A 15,486-nucleotide genomic window follows, 5' to 3' on the forward strand; every position below is an offset into this window, starting at 1 on the left:
TGGCCTCAGGAGCTCTGAGAGGGAACCGACTCCTCCAGAGCAACGAACCACAGGAGACGCAAAGACAAGCTCGTCATGAAATCACTCAGGACACAGACCAATGGTCTTTATGACGGATTGAGTACTTTACATTATGTTATTACATTATTATATTGACACTTATGCGTCAATTCATGAATAGGTTTTGACCGTTCAGCTAAACTAGAGTTGGACCTCCCCCAAAAGGTCACAAGATGAATCGAAGGGGTTGTAGTGGGATATGAAAGAAAAAATAATAATTCTGTTCAACAACTTTTTTAAATTATGGTTTAAAGTTTTCTTTTTTATGAAACATTGGACCATTTTTCTGATTTGAAGTTTAAATAAAAGCATATTGAAGGTTTAAAGGTGGAACAGCTGATAAAACAGTACAATTTGTCTTTAATCCTAAAAACTTTCAGATAAAGTTAAATCTTTGGGAATGTTGACGTTTAGAACTGCAGAAGTAGAATGAAGTAGAGTGAAGTAGAGTGAAGTAGAATGAAGTAGAGTGAAGTAGAGTGAAGTAGAGTGAAGTAGAATGAAGTAGAGTGAAGTAGAGTGAAGTAGAATGAAGAAGAGTGAAGTAGAGTGAAGTAGAGTGACGTAGAATGAAGTAGAGTGAAGTAGAATGAAGTAGAGTGAAGTAGAATGAAGTAGAGTGAAGTAGAGTGAAGTAGAATGAAGTAGAGTGCAGTAGAGTGAAGTAGAATGAAGTAGAGTGCAGTAGAGTGAAGTAGAGTGAAGTATAGTGAAGTAGAATGAAGTAGAGTGAAGTAGAGTGAAGTAGAATGAAGTAGAGTGAAGTAGAATGAAGTAGAGTGAAGTAGAATGAAGTAGAATGAAGTAGAGTGAAGTAGAGTGAAGTAGAATGAAGTAGAGTGAAGTAGAATGAAGTAGAGTGAAGTAGAATGAAGTAGAATGAAGTAGAGTGAAGTAGAATGAAGTAGAGTGAAGTAGAATGAAGTAGAATGAAGTAGAGTGAAGTAGAATGAAGTAGAGTGAAGTAGAATGAAGTAGAATGAAGTACAATGAAGTAGAGTGAAGTAGAATGAAGTAGAATGAAGTAGAATGAAGTCGAGTGAAGTAGAGTGAAGTAGAGTGACCACACAATGAAGCGCTGGATGCTGTTTCCATGACGATAATGAGAGAACCTGTTTCACCAGAAGCTTTTTGAAGTCAGGGCTGATCTCTGCTCAACAAAACACAGAGCGCTTCATTTCCATCGGCACTGTCCTCATCTAGAATGTTCCCCTCTGTCCTCATCTGGAACGTTCCCCTCTGTCCTCATCTAGAATGTTCCCCTCTGTCCTCATCTGGAATGTTCCCCTCTGTCCTCATCTGGAATGTTCCCCTCTGTCCTCATCTATAATGTTCCCCTTGTCCTCATCTAGAATGTTCCCCTCTGTCCTCATCTGGAACGTTCCCCTCTGTCCTCATCTAGAATGTTCCCCTCTGTCCTCATCTGGAACGTTCCCCTCTGTCCTCATCTAGAACGTTCCCCTCTGTCCTCATCTAGAATGTTCCCCTCTGTCCTCATCTGGAACGTTCCCCTCTGTCCTCATCTAGAACGTTCCCCTCTGTCCTCATCTAGAATGTTCCCCTCTGTCCTCATCTAGAATGTTCCCCTCTGTCCTCATCTGGAACGCTGTCCTCATCTGGAACGCTGTCCTCATCTGGAATGTTCCCCTCTGTCCTCATCTAGAATGTTCCCCTCTGTCCTCATCTGGAACGTTCCCCTCTGTCCTCATCTGGAACGTTCCCCTCTGTCCTCATCTAGAATGTTCCCCTCTGTCCTCATCTGGAACGCTGTCCTCATCTGGAACGCTGTCCTCATCTGGAACGTTCCCCTCTGTCCTCATCTAGAACGTTCCCCTCTGTCCTCATCTGGAACGTTCCCCTCTGTCCTCATCTAGAATGTTCCCCTCTGTCCTCATCTAGAACGTTCCCCTCTGTCCTCATCAAGAATGTTCCCCTCTGTCCTCATCTAGAATGTTCCCCTCTGTCCTCATCTAGAATGTTCCCCTCTCTCCTCATCTATGAAGAAACACACTCCTCAATGTCAGTTTAAGGGTTTAATGACAGAGATGAAGACACCCTGAAACAGACAGTGCAGCAAGATGAGCTGACAACGTATTACAATTATGCATGTCATAAATAACGTAATACACATCTACAAATAACGATATACGGTATATGCACATTAACTAATAACGTAAACAGTTCTCACATGAATGAGTGGATGAACATCTCGCCTCGAGGTGGAATGAATGAATGACGAGACTCAAATGGACGCTGACATTAACGGCAGGCAGCGTGACATATTCGGTCAGGTAATTAGACGCTGCCCTCTAGTGGCCGGCGGTACACTCTACATCCCCAGACCGGAAAGCTATAGGCGGAATAGATTAACGGTCTGAATCCGTATCCAGCTGCCGGACTCGGGCTCGTAACGTGAAGGCGGCCTCCTCGCCCGGCCCGGCCGAGTAGGCTGGGGCAGCGTCGGTGGCGACTGCGGCACCGGGAGCGGTGCGCCCAGGACGGCACCCGCAGGAACGGTGAGGTCAGCGGTCGCCTCATCAACAGGCGCCGGTGGGGAAGCGCCCACAGCCCAGTCGCGGGGCCCGTCGGCCGGCGGCTGAGCAACCCCCTGGGGCGCAGCCCAGCCCGGGTGGATGGGTGGGGGCCGATGTTCCTGGGCAGTGGGCGGCGGCGGCGGCGGCGCGGCCGACTGCTGATGGGCGTGGGGTGTGGCCGGCGTGTAGGCACGGAGGAAACGGCGGTTGCGCAGTGTCAAACGTCCCGAACCGTCAACCCTGACCCGATACTGGTCGTGGCTCAGTGACTCCACCACAATCCCTGACCTGTCCCATTTGTGGGGGCTCGGGCCTTGCTGGTTCTGGAGGAATACTCTTTCGCCGAGTGCCAATGGCGGGCGGTCTTGAGTGAGTCCCCAGAGACTCGGTGGTGCGGGACATCTGGTCCAGAGGCGTCCTCCTTAGCCGCCCATGCATCGCGCCATAGCAGGCGGATATGCGGGCTCGAGAACTTCACGAGGCGGTTCACGAAGGAGAGCGAGCCACGAAGGCGGCGAAGATGATCTGCGCTGGCGAGAGGTTGCAGTCGGGGTCAGGCGTGTTGCGCAGCTGCAGCATAGCACGCAGGAAGCGGTCCTGATCAAGGCTGCCCGGCGGGCGGTGTTGGACATCAGGAGGCGCTTAGCAGTCTTAACCGCCACTTCTGCCCTCCCGTTAGACTGCGGAAAGCTAACAGAAGACACACGGTGTCTGACGTGCCATAAGCGGAGGAAGTCCTCAGTGTGGCTCGCCTTGAATTCCGGACCACCGTCGCTCGAGAGCTCCTCCGGTACGCCGAAGGTGGCGAAGAACGAACGGAGGTGTTGGACCAGGCCAGCTGAGCCCGCCAGGGCAGTACCTGCCGTAGAGCTCAGGACCTCTACCCAGCCCGAGAGCCGATCCCCGACAACTAGGTAGTGGCGGCCCCCATAGTCGAAGAAGTCAGCAAACACTGCCTCGAATGGCGTGGACGGGGGTGAGGAGGGCAGGGGGGGTGTAGCCGCCTGCGACGGAGCATTGCGGTTGCAGTCTGCACACCCGTCCCTGGTGGCTTGAATGTCCCCGGACATCCCGGGCCAGTAAACTATAGCTCGGGCATGCTGCCCCATCGCAGAGGTCCCCTGATGAGCTGCATGGAGATGCCGAAGGACTCTCTCACGGAGGGTTGGGGGCACCACGACGCGGTCCCGGTAGTGCAGGATGCCGTCCTGCGCGTGACGGACTCACAGACCGATGACAGACTCGCCAGAGCAGGGTCGTTAACGTCAATCCCACCCTCCTGCTCGATGAGTTGGAGGAGGTGGCTGAGGCATTCGTCAGCCGCTGTCTCCCGTGCGAGGAGGGGCCAAGAGATGGCTCCGAGCTCCTGTGCGTCGTCGCGGATGGAGGCCATGAGGGCTGACTCCACGGCGTCAGGCCAGCTCTGCAGCCCCAGTGAGAGGCTGTTCGCCGAGCCCGAGGGGGAAGGATGCCTTGACGTAGCATCAGCGGCATAGTTGCTCTTGCCAGGCAGGTGCACGATGTCGAAGCGCCATGGGAGGGTGCGCTGCTTGAGTCTAAACAGACGCGAGTTCGATATTTCATCCAGAATACGGTCGCCAAAGATTTTCACTAACGGCTTATGGTCGGTGACCACGACGAGGTTGTCGGACCCCTGGGTAAAGTACTGCGTCTGTTCCAGACCCCAGGCCACGGCTAGGGCCTCTCCTTCCACGGCCGCATAGCGCTGCTCCGCAGGGGATAGGAAACGCGACCCAGCGGTGATCCTCCATCCTCCTGGACAGCAGTCCGGAATGCCCGAGGCACAGTGGCAATGTTGCTGGAGCAGGAAGTAGCCAATGCCACGCGTGGACCAGTCAGGGCGGAGGCAGGTGCGCTTCTGCATGTCGTGATCTCCACGCCCTCACGGATGGCCTCCATTATGGCTTGCTTGGACGTCTGGAAAGCCTCCTCCAGAACGGGGGACCATAGGAACGCACAGCGTGGGCTGAGGAACGGCTTGAATGGAGCCATCGTGTCACGCAACTGGGCGTAGTTAGCCACCTGGTTGACAAGGCCGAACCAGCTCCTGATGTCCGTTGTGGAGCCTGGGGTGGGGAAGTCCCGGATAGCGTCCAAGTATTTTGGGAGCGGTTCGATGGTAGATTCCGACACCCTGAATCCAGCGAAATCGACGCACCTTTCTGCGAACTGAAGCTTGTCCGGGTTCAACACGATGCCCGACCGGCCGATACGCGTCAGGAAGTCGATGGTCCTCCACCAGTGTTGCTCCAGGTCGGTGTCATAGTGGATGGTGTCATCCACACAACGTTCCTTGCGTTCAAAGTCCGAGAGGATGGCGTCAAACCGACGGTTGTAGCCATCCCCTGATGACAGGAAACCTTGTGGTGCCCTGGTGTAGCGCCACCGGCCGAAGGGTGTGATGAAGGTGGTGAGGTGGCGATCCGACTCCCGCAGGGGAACACTGTGGTAGCCGTTCCAGGCGTCCGTGACGGTCTTCCAGGTGCCCTTCGGGACACGGCGTGCGAGGTGGAACGGGGACTCAGTGGCGAAGGTCTCACGTAGGCAGAACTTGTTGAGGGGGGAGAGGTCCACGGTCCTGCGGGGGGAACCGTCGTGCTTCCGAGTGACTACCATACGATGGCACCACGTAACTGGCTCGCCATATGGCACGCGTTCAATGACTCCAAGGGCTTCGTCCCGCAGGAGGTCATCGTGGACCCTCCGCTGCCAGTGTAGAGGCACGGTGGCCGCGGTGTGGCATGCCTTAGGCGTGGCTGCGGGGTCCACGTGCATCTCGATGGGCGGTCCCTCCATGCTTGGTAGTGCCCGATGGGGGCACGTGTTGAACGTCGACGAGGCATATCTCCCGAGTAGCCAACCTTTCATCCGGTTGTTGTTCTCCGGCGTACAAGGGAACGGCAGTGCTGCGGGGCGCGCCGGGGGGGCCGTGCGCTGAGGACATGAGCACTGGGCGTCCTGGGGGCCACCTGGCCCTACGCAGCCGCCGTTGGTTGACCTCGTCGCATTGACGGACAAAGGCTGGTCTGCCGTGTCAGGGCTACGCCTGTCCTTGGGCCCCCCTGCGACGTCGTCCGACGGGAAGTTCACGGGCAAGAGGCCGAGGTTGAGCAACGACTCGTAGGAGAGGTACATGGCCTGGACTGAGCTGCTCACATATACCATGGAACGGCAGGATGTAACACGCCCCCCGCTGCAGGTCGTCGAGAGCCTAGCGAAGAACGCTCCCTCGATGGCTATAGGGGAGCGGTTGGCGGCCGACAGGCTGAGGCTGACGGGTCGCAGGTCGTCCCGCTCGAAACCGCAGGCCAGGAACTCCTCCAGAGACCAGAGGTCCGACTGCGCGCCAGTGTCTGCGACGGCGGATATCCGAGCTCCATCGGCCGAGCCCCGGTTGCCGGTGCCATCCCTCAGCCCGGCTGGCATGTCCACCGAGATGGTAATTAATGCTCGGGGGTGGTCTCTCAGCCTGGCTCGTCTCCATTCGCCCTTGGAGAAGATGTGGTGCTCGAGTCTGATAAGTGCAGGCCTGTTGACACATCCATGCGGGGTAGGGGCGGCGTCGGCGATGGCTCCCGCGACGTAGGCCAGGGCGGGCTCCAGCTTGCACCGATGAGACCTGGGAGATCAGCTCCGACTCCATGGCGGCCTGTTGACCGTCGGGTGACGGCTGCTGGCGCCTCTGTCGTCGGCGGGCCCTGTAGCAGCCGATGCACACCTGGTGAGGCTTAGGATTCCACCCGCGGCCCCTCCGTGAAGACGTTAAAGACGCTCTTACATTCTGGGCACGAGGCTCGTTTAGCCCTATCCGCAGGGCCCGGGGCGGGGCTCGTCCGTGGAGTCGTCTTCAGGCGCTGGAATGACGACATGGCTGACAGAGAGGACGACGGGAGAGCGTTACGGGCCATCTCTTTGTTCTCGACGAGTGCAATAACGTCGTTAACTGGTTTGACCAGGATGTCAGGTGTCCCAAGCGTCTCGCGGCGTATGTCCGGGTCATAGATGCCACTTAGCAGAACATCACGGATAATGTGGTCGGTATAGTCCACGTCCCTACCACACTCGCATACCGCATTATATGCGCATGTCTCTGCTTTACCCCGCACTCTGGCAGCGAATGCGGAATGTCTCGTCGCGTTCCTGGCGTAGCTGAAGTACCTCGCTGCGCAGGACACATGTAGCGACAGGGATGACAGCTAGGGATCGCATGACGGTGATTAGGTCTGGCAGGGGTCCGGAGGCGGCATCGGGGACGGCTTTCAACAGGCTGTCTCCAAGTAAAGGCCCAGCGCACTGAAACAGCTGGAAGGGGGCCTGGGCATCCCCTATGCCTGAACCGGCGCGGAATACGTTCCAACGGCGGATGAACACGTTCCATTCCTCTATTGACACGCCCACATCAACTTTGGGCCGATCGAGTCTCGGGCCTCGAGGGGTTGGGGCCTGGGCCGGCGCGGCCATGACAGGCGCTGCGTGCTGGTGGCTAAATCCATGAATTGTCAATAGAGCAGCGACAAGTGCTTCAGACAAGTCTCCGGATTTAAACTCGCGGCGGGGCAGGGCATCCAACAACGACCATGGTGTCTTCATGAAGAAACACACTCCTCAATGTCAGTTTAAGGGTTTAATGACAGAGATGAAGACACCCTGAAACAGACAGTGCAGCAAGATGAGCTGACAACGTATTACAATTATGCATGTCATAAATAACGTAATACACATCTACAAATAACGATATACGGTATATGCACATTAACTAATAACGTAAACAGTTCTCACATGAATGAGTGGATGAACATCTCGCCTCGAGGTGGAATGAATGAATGACGAGACTCAAATGGACGCTGACATTAACGGAAGGCAGCGTGACATATCCGGTCAGGTAATTAGACGCTGCCCTCTAGTGGCCGGCGGTACACTCTACAATCTAGAATGTTCCCCTCTGTCCTCATCTAGAATGTTCCCCTCTGTCCTCATCTGGAATGTTCCCCTCTGTCCTCATCTGGAACGCTGTCCTCATCTGGAATGTTCCCCTCTGTCCTCATCTAGAATGTTCCCCTCTGTCCTCATCTGGAACGTTCCCCTCTGTCCTCATCTAGAACGTTCCCCTCTGTCCTCATCTAGAATGTTCCCCTCTGTCCTCATCTAGAACGTTCCCCTCTGTCCTCATCTAGAATGTTCCCCTCTGTCCTCATCTAGAACGTTCCCCTCTGTCCTCATCTAGAACGTTCCCCTCTGTCCTCATCTGGAACGCTGTCCTCATCTGGAACGCTCCCCGCTGTCCTCATCTAGAACGTTCCCCTCTGTCCTCATCTAGAACGTTCCCCTCTGTCCTCATCTAGAACGTTCCCCTCTGTCCTCATCTAGAACGTTCCCCTCTGTCCTCATCTGGAACGCTGTCCTCATCTGGAACGCTGTCCTCATCTGGAACGTTCCCCTCTGTCCTCATCTAGAACGTTCCCCTCTGTCCTCATCTAGAACGTTCCCCTCTGTCCTCATCTAGAACGTTCCCCTCTGTCCTCATCTGGAACGTTCCCCTCTGTCCTCATCTGGAACGTTCCCCTCTGTCCTCATCTGGAACGTTCCCCTCTGTCCTCATCTAGAATGTTCCCCTCTGTCCTCATCTAGAACGTTCCCCTCTGTCCTCATCTAGAATGTTCCCCTCTGTCCTCATCTAGAATGTTCCCCTCTGTCCTCATCTAGAATGTTCCCCTCTGTCCTCATCTAGAATGTTCCCCTCTGTCCTCATCTGGAACGCTGTCCTCATCTGGAATGTTCCCCTCTGTCCTCATCTAGAATGTTCCCCTCTGTCCTCATCTGGAACGTTCCCCTCTGTCCTCATCTAGAACGTTCCCCTCTGTCCTCATCTAGAATGTTCCCCTCTGTCCTCATCTAGAACGTTCCCCTCTGTCCTCATCTAGAACGTTCCCCTCTGTCCTCATCTGGAACGCTGTCCTCATCTGGAACGCTCCCCGCTGTCCTCCACCAGACGGACAGCAGCTCCTCTGGCTCCTGCGCAGTGGAGACCTCAGTCGAAGAGAGGATGCATCCAGCTGTGGGTTCTCTTTTGTTCATGGTGGTCTCTGTGCGCAGCCTGGATGCTGATGAGCAAAGGGAGCAGCGTGGCGGTCTCCCTCTTCAGCCTGTCCCTCTCCACCATGTCTCTCCCTGTGTTGAGCTGGCCCTGCAGAGGCCTGTGGGGGACCTCGTCTGCAGTGTCGTGGCCGTGGTCATGCAGCTGATGCACAACAGCTTCTACGTGGGCTCAGGCCTCCTTTGCTGCATCTCTGTGGACCGCTATCTGGCCGTGGTTTACCCTCTCCGCTTCCACCGGTCCGAGAGGTGCGGACAGCTGCCTTTGTGTGTATTGCAGTTTGGAGTTTGGAGATTGCCGTCCACATACTCTTGCTTCACCACACGGGGGCGCTGCAAGCCTTCCCCTCCAGAGACTTGTGTGGCGAGCGGATGCCCATGGCGCGAGAAGACGCCAACCTCGCCCTGACCAGTGTTGGGCAAGTTACTGAAAATTAGTAATTAGTTATAGTTACTAGTTACTTCTTTTAAAAGTAATTGAATTACTTTACTAGTTACTGTATATCAAAAGTAATTAGTTACTCGGGAAAGTAACTTTTAAGTTACTTTTATGTCTGCTTTTTTAATGTAATGAACAGTACTGAACAGTCAAACACAATAAACATATGTTGTAGACCTATTTATTGCAATCAACAGGGCAACAGGCCTTCAAATCAAGCAGGAGTACAAAAGTCCCTTTTTTAGTTAACTTAATACAAAATAACTGTCTCAGTGATTTAACAGTGTTTGTTAGCACAAAAGTCCCAATGAAATAAAAGTGATTGGCCTACAGTATTAACACTAATTAAAAGAAAACAAAGGTGCCTTGAGGTGCTGCATATAATTGAGGGGGGGGGTGCTAGTGAGGCGTGTACGTGCTGATCTGGAGTCAGTTTGATAGGATTTGGGTATAAATAAATTATTTCATTTAAAATATGGATTTTTATTTAAAGATATTCATGTAATTTGCATGCAAAATAGGTCTACCCGAACCAGCGGACACAAAATTCAACCAGCGGCAAAAACCGCGGTCCTGGCAACACTGGAAGTGGCTGTCAATCACAGTGTGGCACCGTGATGCTGGTCGAGGGGGCGTGCCTGTGATTGGCGGAGGAGAGGGGAGGCGTGCCTGTGATTGGCGGAGTAGAGGGGAGGCGGGGTTAACCTGTCGGAAAACGGAAGTTACGGGTGGTTGACGGGAACCGTTGTTGTTGATGACGTTCGAGCTGCTGAGCCGAGAGGAGCAGCTGTCTGTGTTGGTGGATGCCCAATAAAGGGAGGAATAATAACGTCGTCCCGTCTCCGTGTCATCAGTCCATAACGTCCGAGACGTTCCATCATTGCGCCACCAAGGTCCTGCGATGTCAGATCAGAAGCAGCTAAAGTAGCCTAGCTTGTCTTCTTGTCTGCAAGTGTTCATTTTTCACAAAAGAGAGTAACGCGAGTAACGAACTCATTTAAATTTCAGTAACTGTAACTGCGTTAGTTGATTTAAAAAATACTTCGTTACACGCTCATTACCGCTAAAAGTAGTGGAATTACAGTAACGCGTTACAGTAACGCGTTACTCCCAACACTGGCCCTGACACAGTCACTCTGGGCTTCTTGGTTCCCACCTTCATCCTGACCTTTTGTTTCCAGCAGATCATGCAGTCGCTCCGCCAGAGCAGCAGCATCCTGACGGAGGAGCGCAGGAAGGTGGGGCTGCTGTTACTCCTCCTGACCGACACCGTGGCCTTTCTGCCCTCCCACACTGTCCTGCTGCTCAGGGCCGTGGAGCCAGGCTCCTGCGCCTGGGCCGGCTCAGAGACGCGTACCTGGTCACAGTCGCCACGACCACGATCACCAGCACTCTGGATCCCATCATATCCTGTTTAATCAGCGAGAGCGCGAAGAAAGAGATTAAGAAAGCTCTCGACAACTGTTGGGGAGTTTATATGAGGAGGAAAGGGTCAGAGGGCACTGTTGGAATCCAGTTTGTTTCCTAACAACATATTTATGTATTAGTCACATTTGTAACTCAAATGAAATAATGAAATTGATTTGATGATTCATTAAGTTGAGCCGCAGAAATTGTTAATTGCCTCCTCATAATTGTCTTTTGTATACACACATTGAACAAGCTATTGGTGTTTTTAGTTTTAAAAATCTTCTTTGTGCTTCCAAAAACAGAGTCGGCTGTGTGCTCCGCCACGACAGATACGTGACCACAGAGAGGACAGCTGGGACTTCGGAAGATGTAATGTCTCTTTGTTGAAGACTGAACGTTAGCATTTTATTTTAAGGACTTTTTGGGGGGGAATTTCTGCCTTAAAAACATATATATATACAGGACTGTCTCAGAAAATTAGAATATTGTGATAAAGTTCTTTATTTTCTGTAATGCAATTAAAAAAACAAAAATGTCATGCATTCTGGATTCATTACAAATCAACTGAAATATTGCAAGCCTTTTATTCTTTTAATATTGCTGATTATGGCTTACAGCTTAAGAAAACTCTAAAATCCTATCTCATAAAATTTTAATATGTCCTCAGACCAAGTAAAAAAAAAGATTTATAACAGCTGAGTGTTTGTCAAGGCTCAGGAAACCCTTGCAGGTGTTTCGAGTTAATTAGACAATTCAAGTGATTTGTTTAATACCCTACTAGTATACTTTTTCATGATATTCTAATATTTAGAGATAGGATATTTGAGTTTTCTTAAGCTGTAAGCCATAATCAGCAATATTAAAAGAATAAAAGGCTTGCAATATTTCAGTTGATTTGTAATGAATCCAGAATGCATGACATTTTTGTTTTTTTAATTGCATTACAGAAAATAAAGAACTTTATCACAATATTCTAATTTTCTGAGACAGTCCTGTATATATATATATATATATATATACTTTTCAACATATCTGTCTCTATGGTTTAGGAGCATGTAGACTTAGCAATAGCCATAACAACATAACTACGTTATGGAAACATTCAGTCAAGCAGATATGTATTCCTTTATCAGACAATAATCAGCTTCACCTTTACCTGAGTCCGTGTCTATATTGACACACCAAACATAAAGTAATTGTGGTCTCATATAGAGTAACGACCCACATTGAATGGGCTTTGTGGGCCTGCAGCACCGGTGGTTTGTTCTGGCCTGTCACCCAGTGCATGACATGCGGTCGTCAGGGACGACGAGGAGGCAGCCGCCCACTTCCTGTTCCTCTCAGCTGATGAAGCAGACGAGACCACTGGGCGAATCCCTCCGCGTCCGTTTCAATGAGTTCATTGAGATAATGAAAGATCTTCTGGACAAACACACCGAGTCCAAAGTAAGTAGACCGTAATATGACTTCAATTGACTTCATTGTTTTTCCTCCAAATACCTGATGAGTTAGAGTCAGTTTCGGGTTGATACCAGAGCTCAGGGTTTCTTTATCATTCAGAAGTCTTTCAGCAACAAAGTGGACATACTAATGTGCTCCCTGATAACTGACTGATCCACATGACTTCGGCTCCACCGTGTGGGTCATGTGGGGATGCAGGATGAATTGTGTAATAACCACCCGACAAAGAAGGGCCACTTCCGAGGTTCTCGAAAGCAGACGACTCCGAGTCGACCAAAACAAACGAGGCTTCGACTTCCTCCACCCTGCAAGATGATTTTACAAACGTACTGATATGTACTTAAACAATGAGGTCAAGCAATCTGTGGTTAATTTGCTGAGACAAGTAAAACTCCCTGAATCTCAGGAGATTATCTGTGACTTCTAAAGGCCCTTTTGGATCAGACTCCACGCCGTTTGCTGTTGGTTATCATCAACTCGAAGTCGCCACAGGTAGACATTATGCAGGTGTTTACACAGTATTCTCTGATGGATAAACTGAATTTGAATAAATTGTGTTTTTCCCGGCTAATTTCTTCCCTCGTTTCTTTACAAGGTGTGAGCTACACCTGCGATGGAGAACCTCACCCTGGGCGCAAATGATTCAGAGTGTTCCTCTGTGGACAGTTCCTCCAGGAGGAGGCCCTTTCTGTTCTTCTACCTGTCATCATCACTGCCATCCCTTCCAACGCCTTCTTCCTGCACGTGTCCTGGCAGCACATCAGACAGAGGAACGGGCTCGGCGTGTATCTATTCAATCTCGCCCTGAGCGACCTGACCTTCACCATCGGCTTCTCCCTGTGACTGGACTACCTGTGGGGGGCGTTTGGGTCCATGGGGGCTCCCTCTGTGTGCTTTCGGTCTACTCGCTCTTCACTAATTTCTACACCAGTGACGTTCTCCTCTGCTGCATTGCTATGGACCGCTACTTGTCAGTGGTTCACCCATTAATGTATACTTCCCTGAGGAAGGTGGACACCGCGTCAGCGGTCAGCGTTGCCATTTGGGTGATGGTGGTCATGACCATCACATGGGAGCAGGCACGTGCACAGACATTTTGGGGGGCAGGTGCTCAAACCAAAAAAAAGGGCACCCGATGCCACAAAAAGAATTCTGCCAGAGTTGAAGCATTAGCATCAATACACTGATGATGCTGTCCTCGACCTGCGTTTCCTCTGGGCAGCATCAGACCACTAGCTTACATTTTCTTTATGAATAAAGATGAATTATTATATATAGCAACAGTACAAGCGTTCTGATTGGCTAATGGGTCGTCATGCCAGCCACGTATTGCCCTCCTCGCTGGTCTGATACGGATCCGTATCGCCCTCTTACGTCATTTTCAAAATGAGCGATATTGATAGACATCAACAGACATCCCTCTGAACAATACCAGAGAGGCCTTATGATTTTTTTTTCAGTCTGACCACGCAAATCCTAGACTAGCCCCTGTTAAATAGAACGGAATAAGAATGCACTCTCTCTCTCTCTCCTCTCTCTGTTATCTAAACATAACTAACGTCAGTAAACAGCTGCAAGGCTTTGAAATCACGGATTTCGTGAGTTTTTGTTTGTTTATTTTTTTAGGAAACGTCGGATCAGTTGTGACGTCATGTTTTCAGCAGCGCTAATGTGGTTGATTTATCACAAAACAACGTCAGGGGACGAACAGCGTCATGACCTGTTGGTCTGATGCTGCGGGTCAGAGGAGAAGGAGGTGCACCCGTTTGGTGGCGCGAGGAGACCTGCGCGGAGGAGGAAGTGGAGGAGGAGGAGGAGGAGGAGGGAGGGGGGGGGCACGTGAGCTCGTGAGCGCCGCGGAGCATGTCGGGGCGAAGTTCTCAGATAAATGCCCCGTCGGATATTAAAACACATTTGCGGGGACTTGATGACAGAAAGAGTAACTTTTATTCTTAAATACTGATGAATAAAAAAATTGTCTCCAGCAAAAAGGGCACTTTACTCATCCAGGGCAAAAGGGCTGGTGCTTGAGCACCACTAGGGCTCTACCTGTGCACGTGCCTGCGTGGGAGGACTCGTACCAAGAAATGAGCACGGCCTCAGTGTGCCAAGATATCTTCTTCCCGATGTCGGACACCTTGGCTCGGGCGAACGTCGCACGCTTCATCCTGGGCTTCGTTGTTCCCTCTCTCCTCATGCTGTTCTCCAACTGGGGGATCTGTCAGGCCGTGAGGTCCAACCAGACCACGGAGGAGCAGGAACGGAGACGCCTTTCCAAGCTGCTGACTCTCTTGCTGCTCTCCCTCTTGTTCTTCTTCGGACCGGTCCACGTCATGATGCTCCTCCGCACACTAGTGGAGGACTGCAGGAATCTGGCATGGCTCCTTTATCCTTACAAGATCAGCATCGCCATGTCAGCCCTCAACTGCATTGCAGACCCTCTCCTCTACTGCTTCATGACCCGGACCGGGAGGGAAAATGTCAATCAGGTTGTCCTCTTCTTCCAGGTGAAGAAGAGGAGCAGGTATGAAGATGTAGTTTAGATTTAAATTAATCACGGGACTAAATAATGTCACGACCTTGTAATAAACTTAACAGTTAAGAAAAGAGGACCTTGTCATAAGTACCATCATCTCATCATATTCCACATCGGGATGTATTTAGGCCTAACTACTCACACATGGTGATCTTAAATGCTGTGAATTCGCAAATGACTGAAGAAGCATTTCCCCCTGAATGACAGTGAACGTTACACGTGCTGGTCGCTGCGAGGCGGCTGAGAGGATATCTGAAGCTCTCTAGTGGTCAATCCTGTGTACTGCAGCCTCTTCCACAGTTTAGATTTGGACAGTTGATGATTTCAAATAGAAATCCCTTGTTTTATTGCATAACCTGTAGTTTTGTATTACACCAATCAAACACAGAAATACATGGTCCTCTTTTATCTTTACTCTAACAACATGACGCAACATTATACACTCTGTCACATTCATTGAATGTATTTTAACTCTAAATCTGTCCTTCTGTACACATGACATCTATTGCATCTGTCCATCCTGGAGAGGGATCCTCCTCTGTTGCTCTCCTCCAGGTTTCTTCCCTTTTTTTCCCCCTGAAGGGTTATTTGGGAGTTTTTCCTGGTCCGATGTGAGGTTTTGGGGCAGGGATGTCTATGTGTACAGATTGTAAAGCACTCCGAGACAAATTTGTAATTTGTGAAATTGGGCTATACAAATAAACTGAATTGAAAGATCTCAGAGTTGGTCTGTCGTGTTTGTTTTTCTTGCATAACAGTAACCATACACACTGCTGCAGCTCACTCTCCCCTCTCTCTCTCTCTCACACACACACACACACACACGTAAAGTTCTTGAAGCAGTATTGTTTTAGAGTTATTGAGTTCCCCAACGTGATGATATTTCTACTTTACATTGTGCTCGAAAGCTCAGTTGCTCTGGAGATGTCAGT

The 15,486-nt window shown here is 50.8% G+C and overlaps 1 protein-coding gene and 1 long non-coding RNA gene across 2 annotated transcripts; one reads left to right on the top strand and one right to left on the bottom strand.

Moving 5' to 3' along the window:
• Nucleotides 1–7,226: 7,226 nt before the first annotated feature.
• On the bottom strand, nucleotides 7,227–7,530 carry LOC130201945 (uncharacterized). Its single transcript, XR_008833273.1, has 2 exons — nucleotides 7,395–7,530; nucleotides 7,227–7,262 (listed from the first exon to the last, which is right to left on the bottom strand). It is a non-coding gene; the product is annotated as an uncharacterized LOC130201945 (long non-coding RNA).
• Nucleotides 7,531–13,975: 6,445 nt separating this feature from the next.
• Nucleotides 13,976–15,262, top strand: LOC130201816 (psychosine receptor-like). The gene has a single exon (XM_056426946.1). It carries the CDS (start codon nucleotides 14,106–14,108, stop codon nucleotides 14,559–14,561), a length of 456 nt encoding a protein of 151 aa, XP_056282921.1. The 5' UTR covers nucleotides 13,976–14,105; the 3' UTR covers nucleotides 14,562–15,262.
• The last annotated feature ends 224 nt before the right edge of the window (nucleotides 15,263–15,486 follow it).

The sequence above is a fragment of the Pseudoliparis swirei genome, chromosome 11 (genome assembly GCF_029220125.1).
Source record: "Pseudoliparis swirei isolate HS2019 ecotype Mariana Trench chromosome 11, NWPU_hadal_v1, whole genome shotgun sequence".
In the NCBI taxonomy this organism is placed as follows: domain Eukaryota; kingdom Metazoa; phylum Chordata; class Actinopteri; order Perciformes; family Liparidae; genus Pseudoliparis; species Pseudoliparis swirei.

Bases quoted from the DNA above. Each gene is read 5' to 3' on its own strand.
- LOC130201816 (XM_056426946.1), top strand. From the start codon at position 14,106: ATGAGCACGGCCTCAGTGTGCCAAGATATCTTCTTCCCGATGTCGGAC.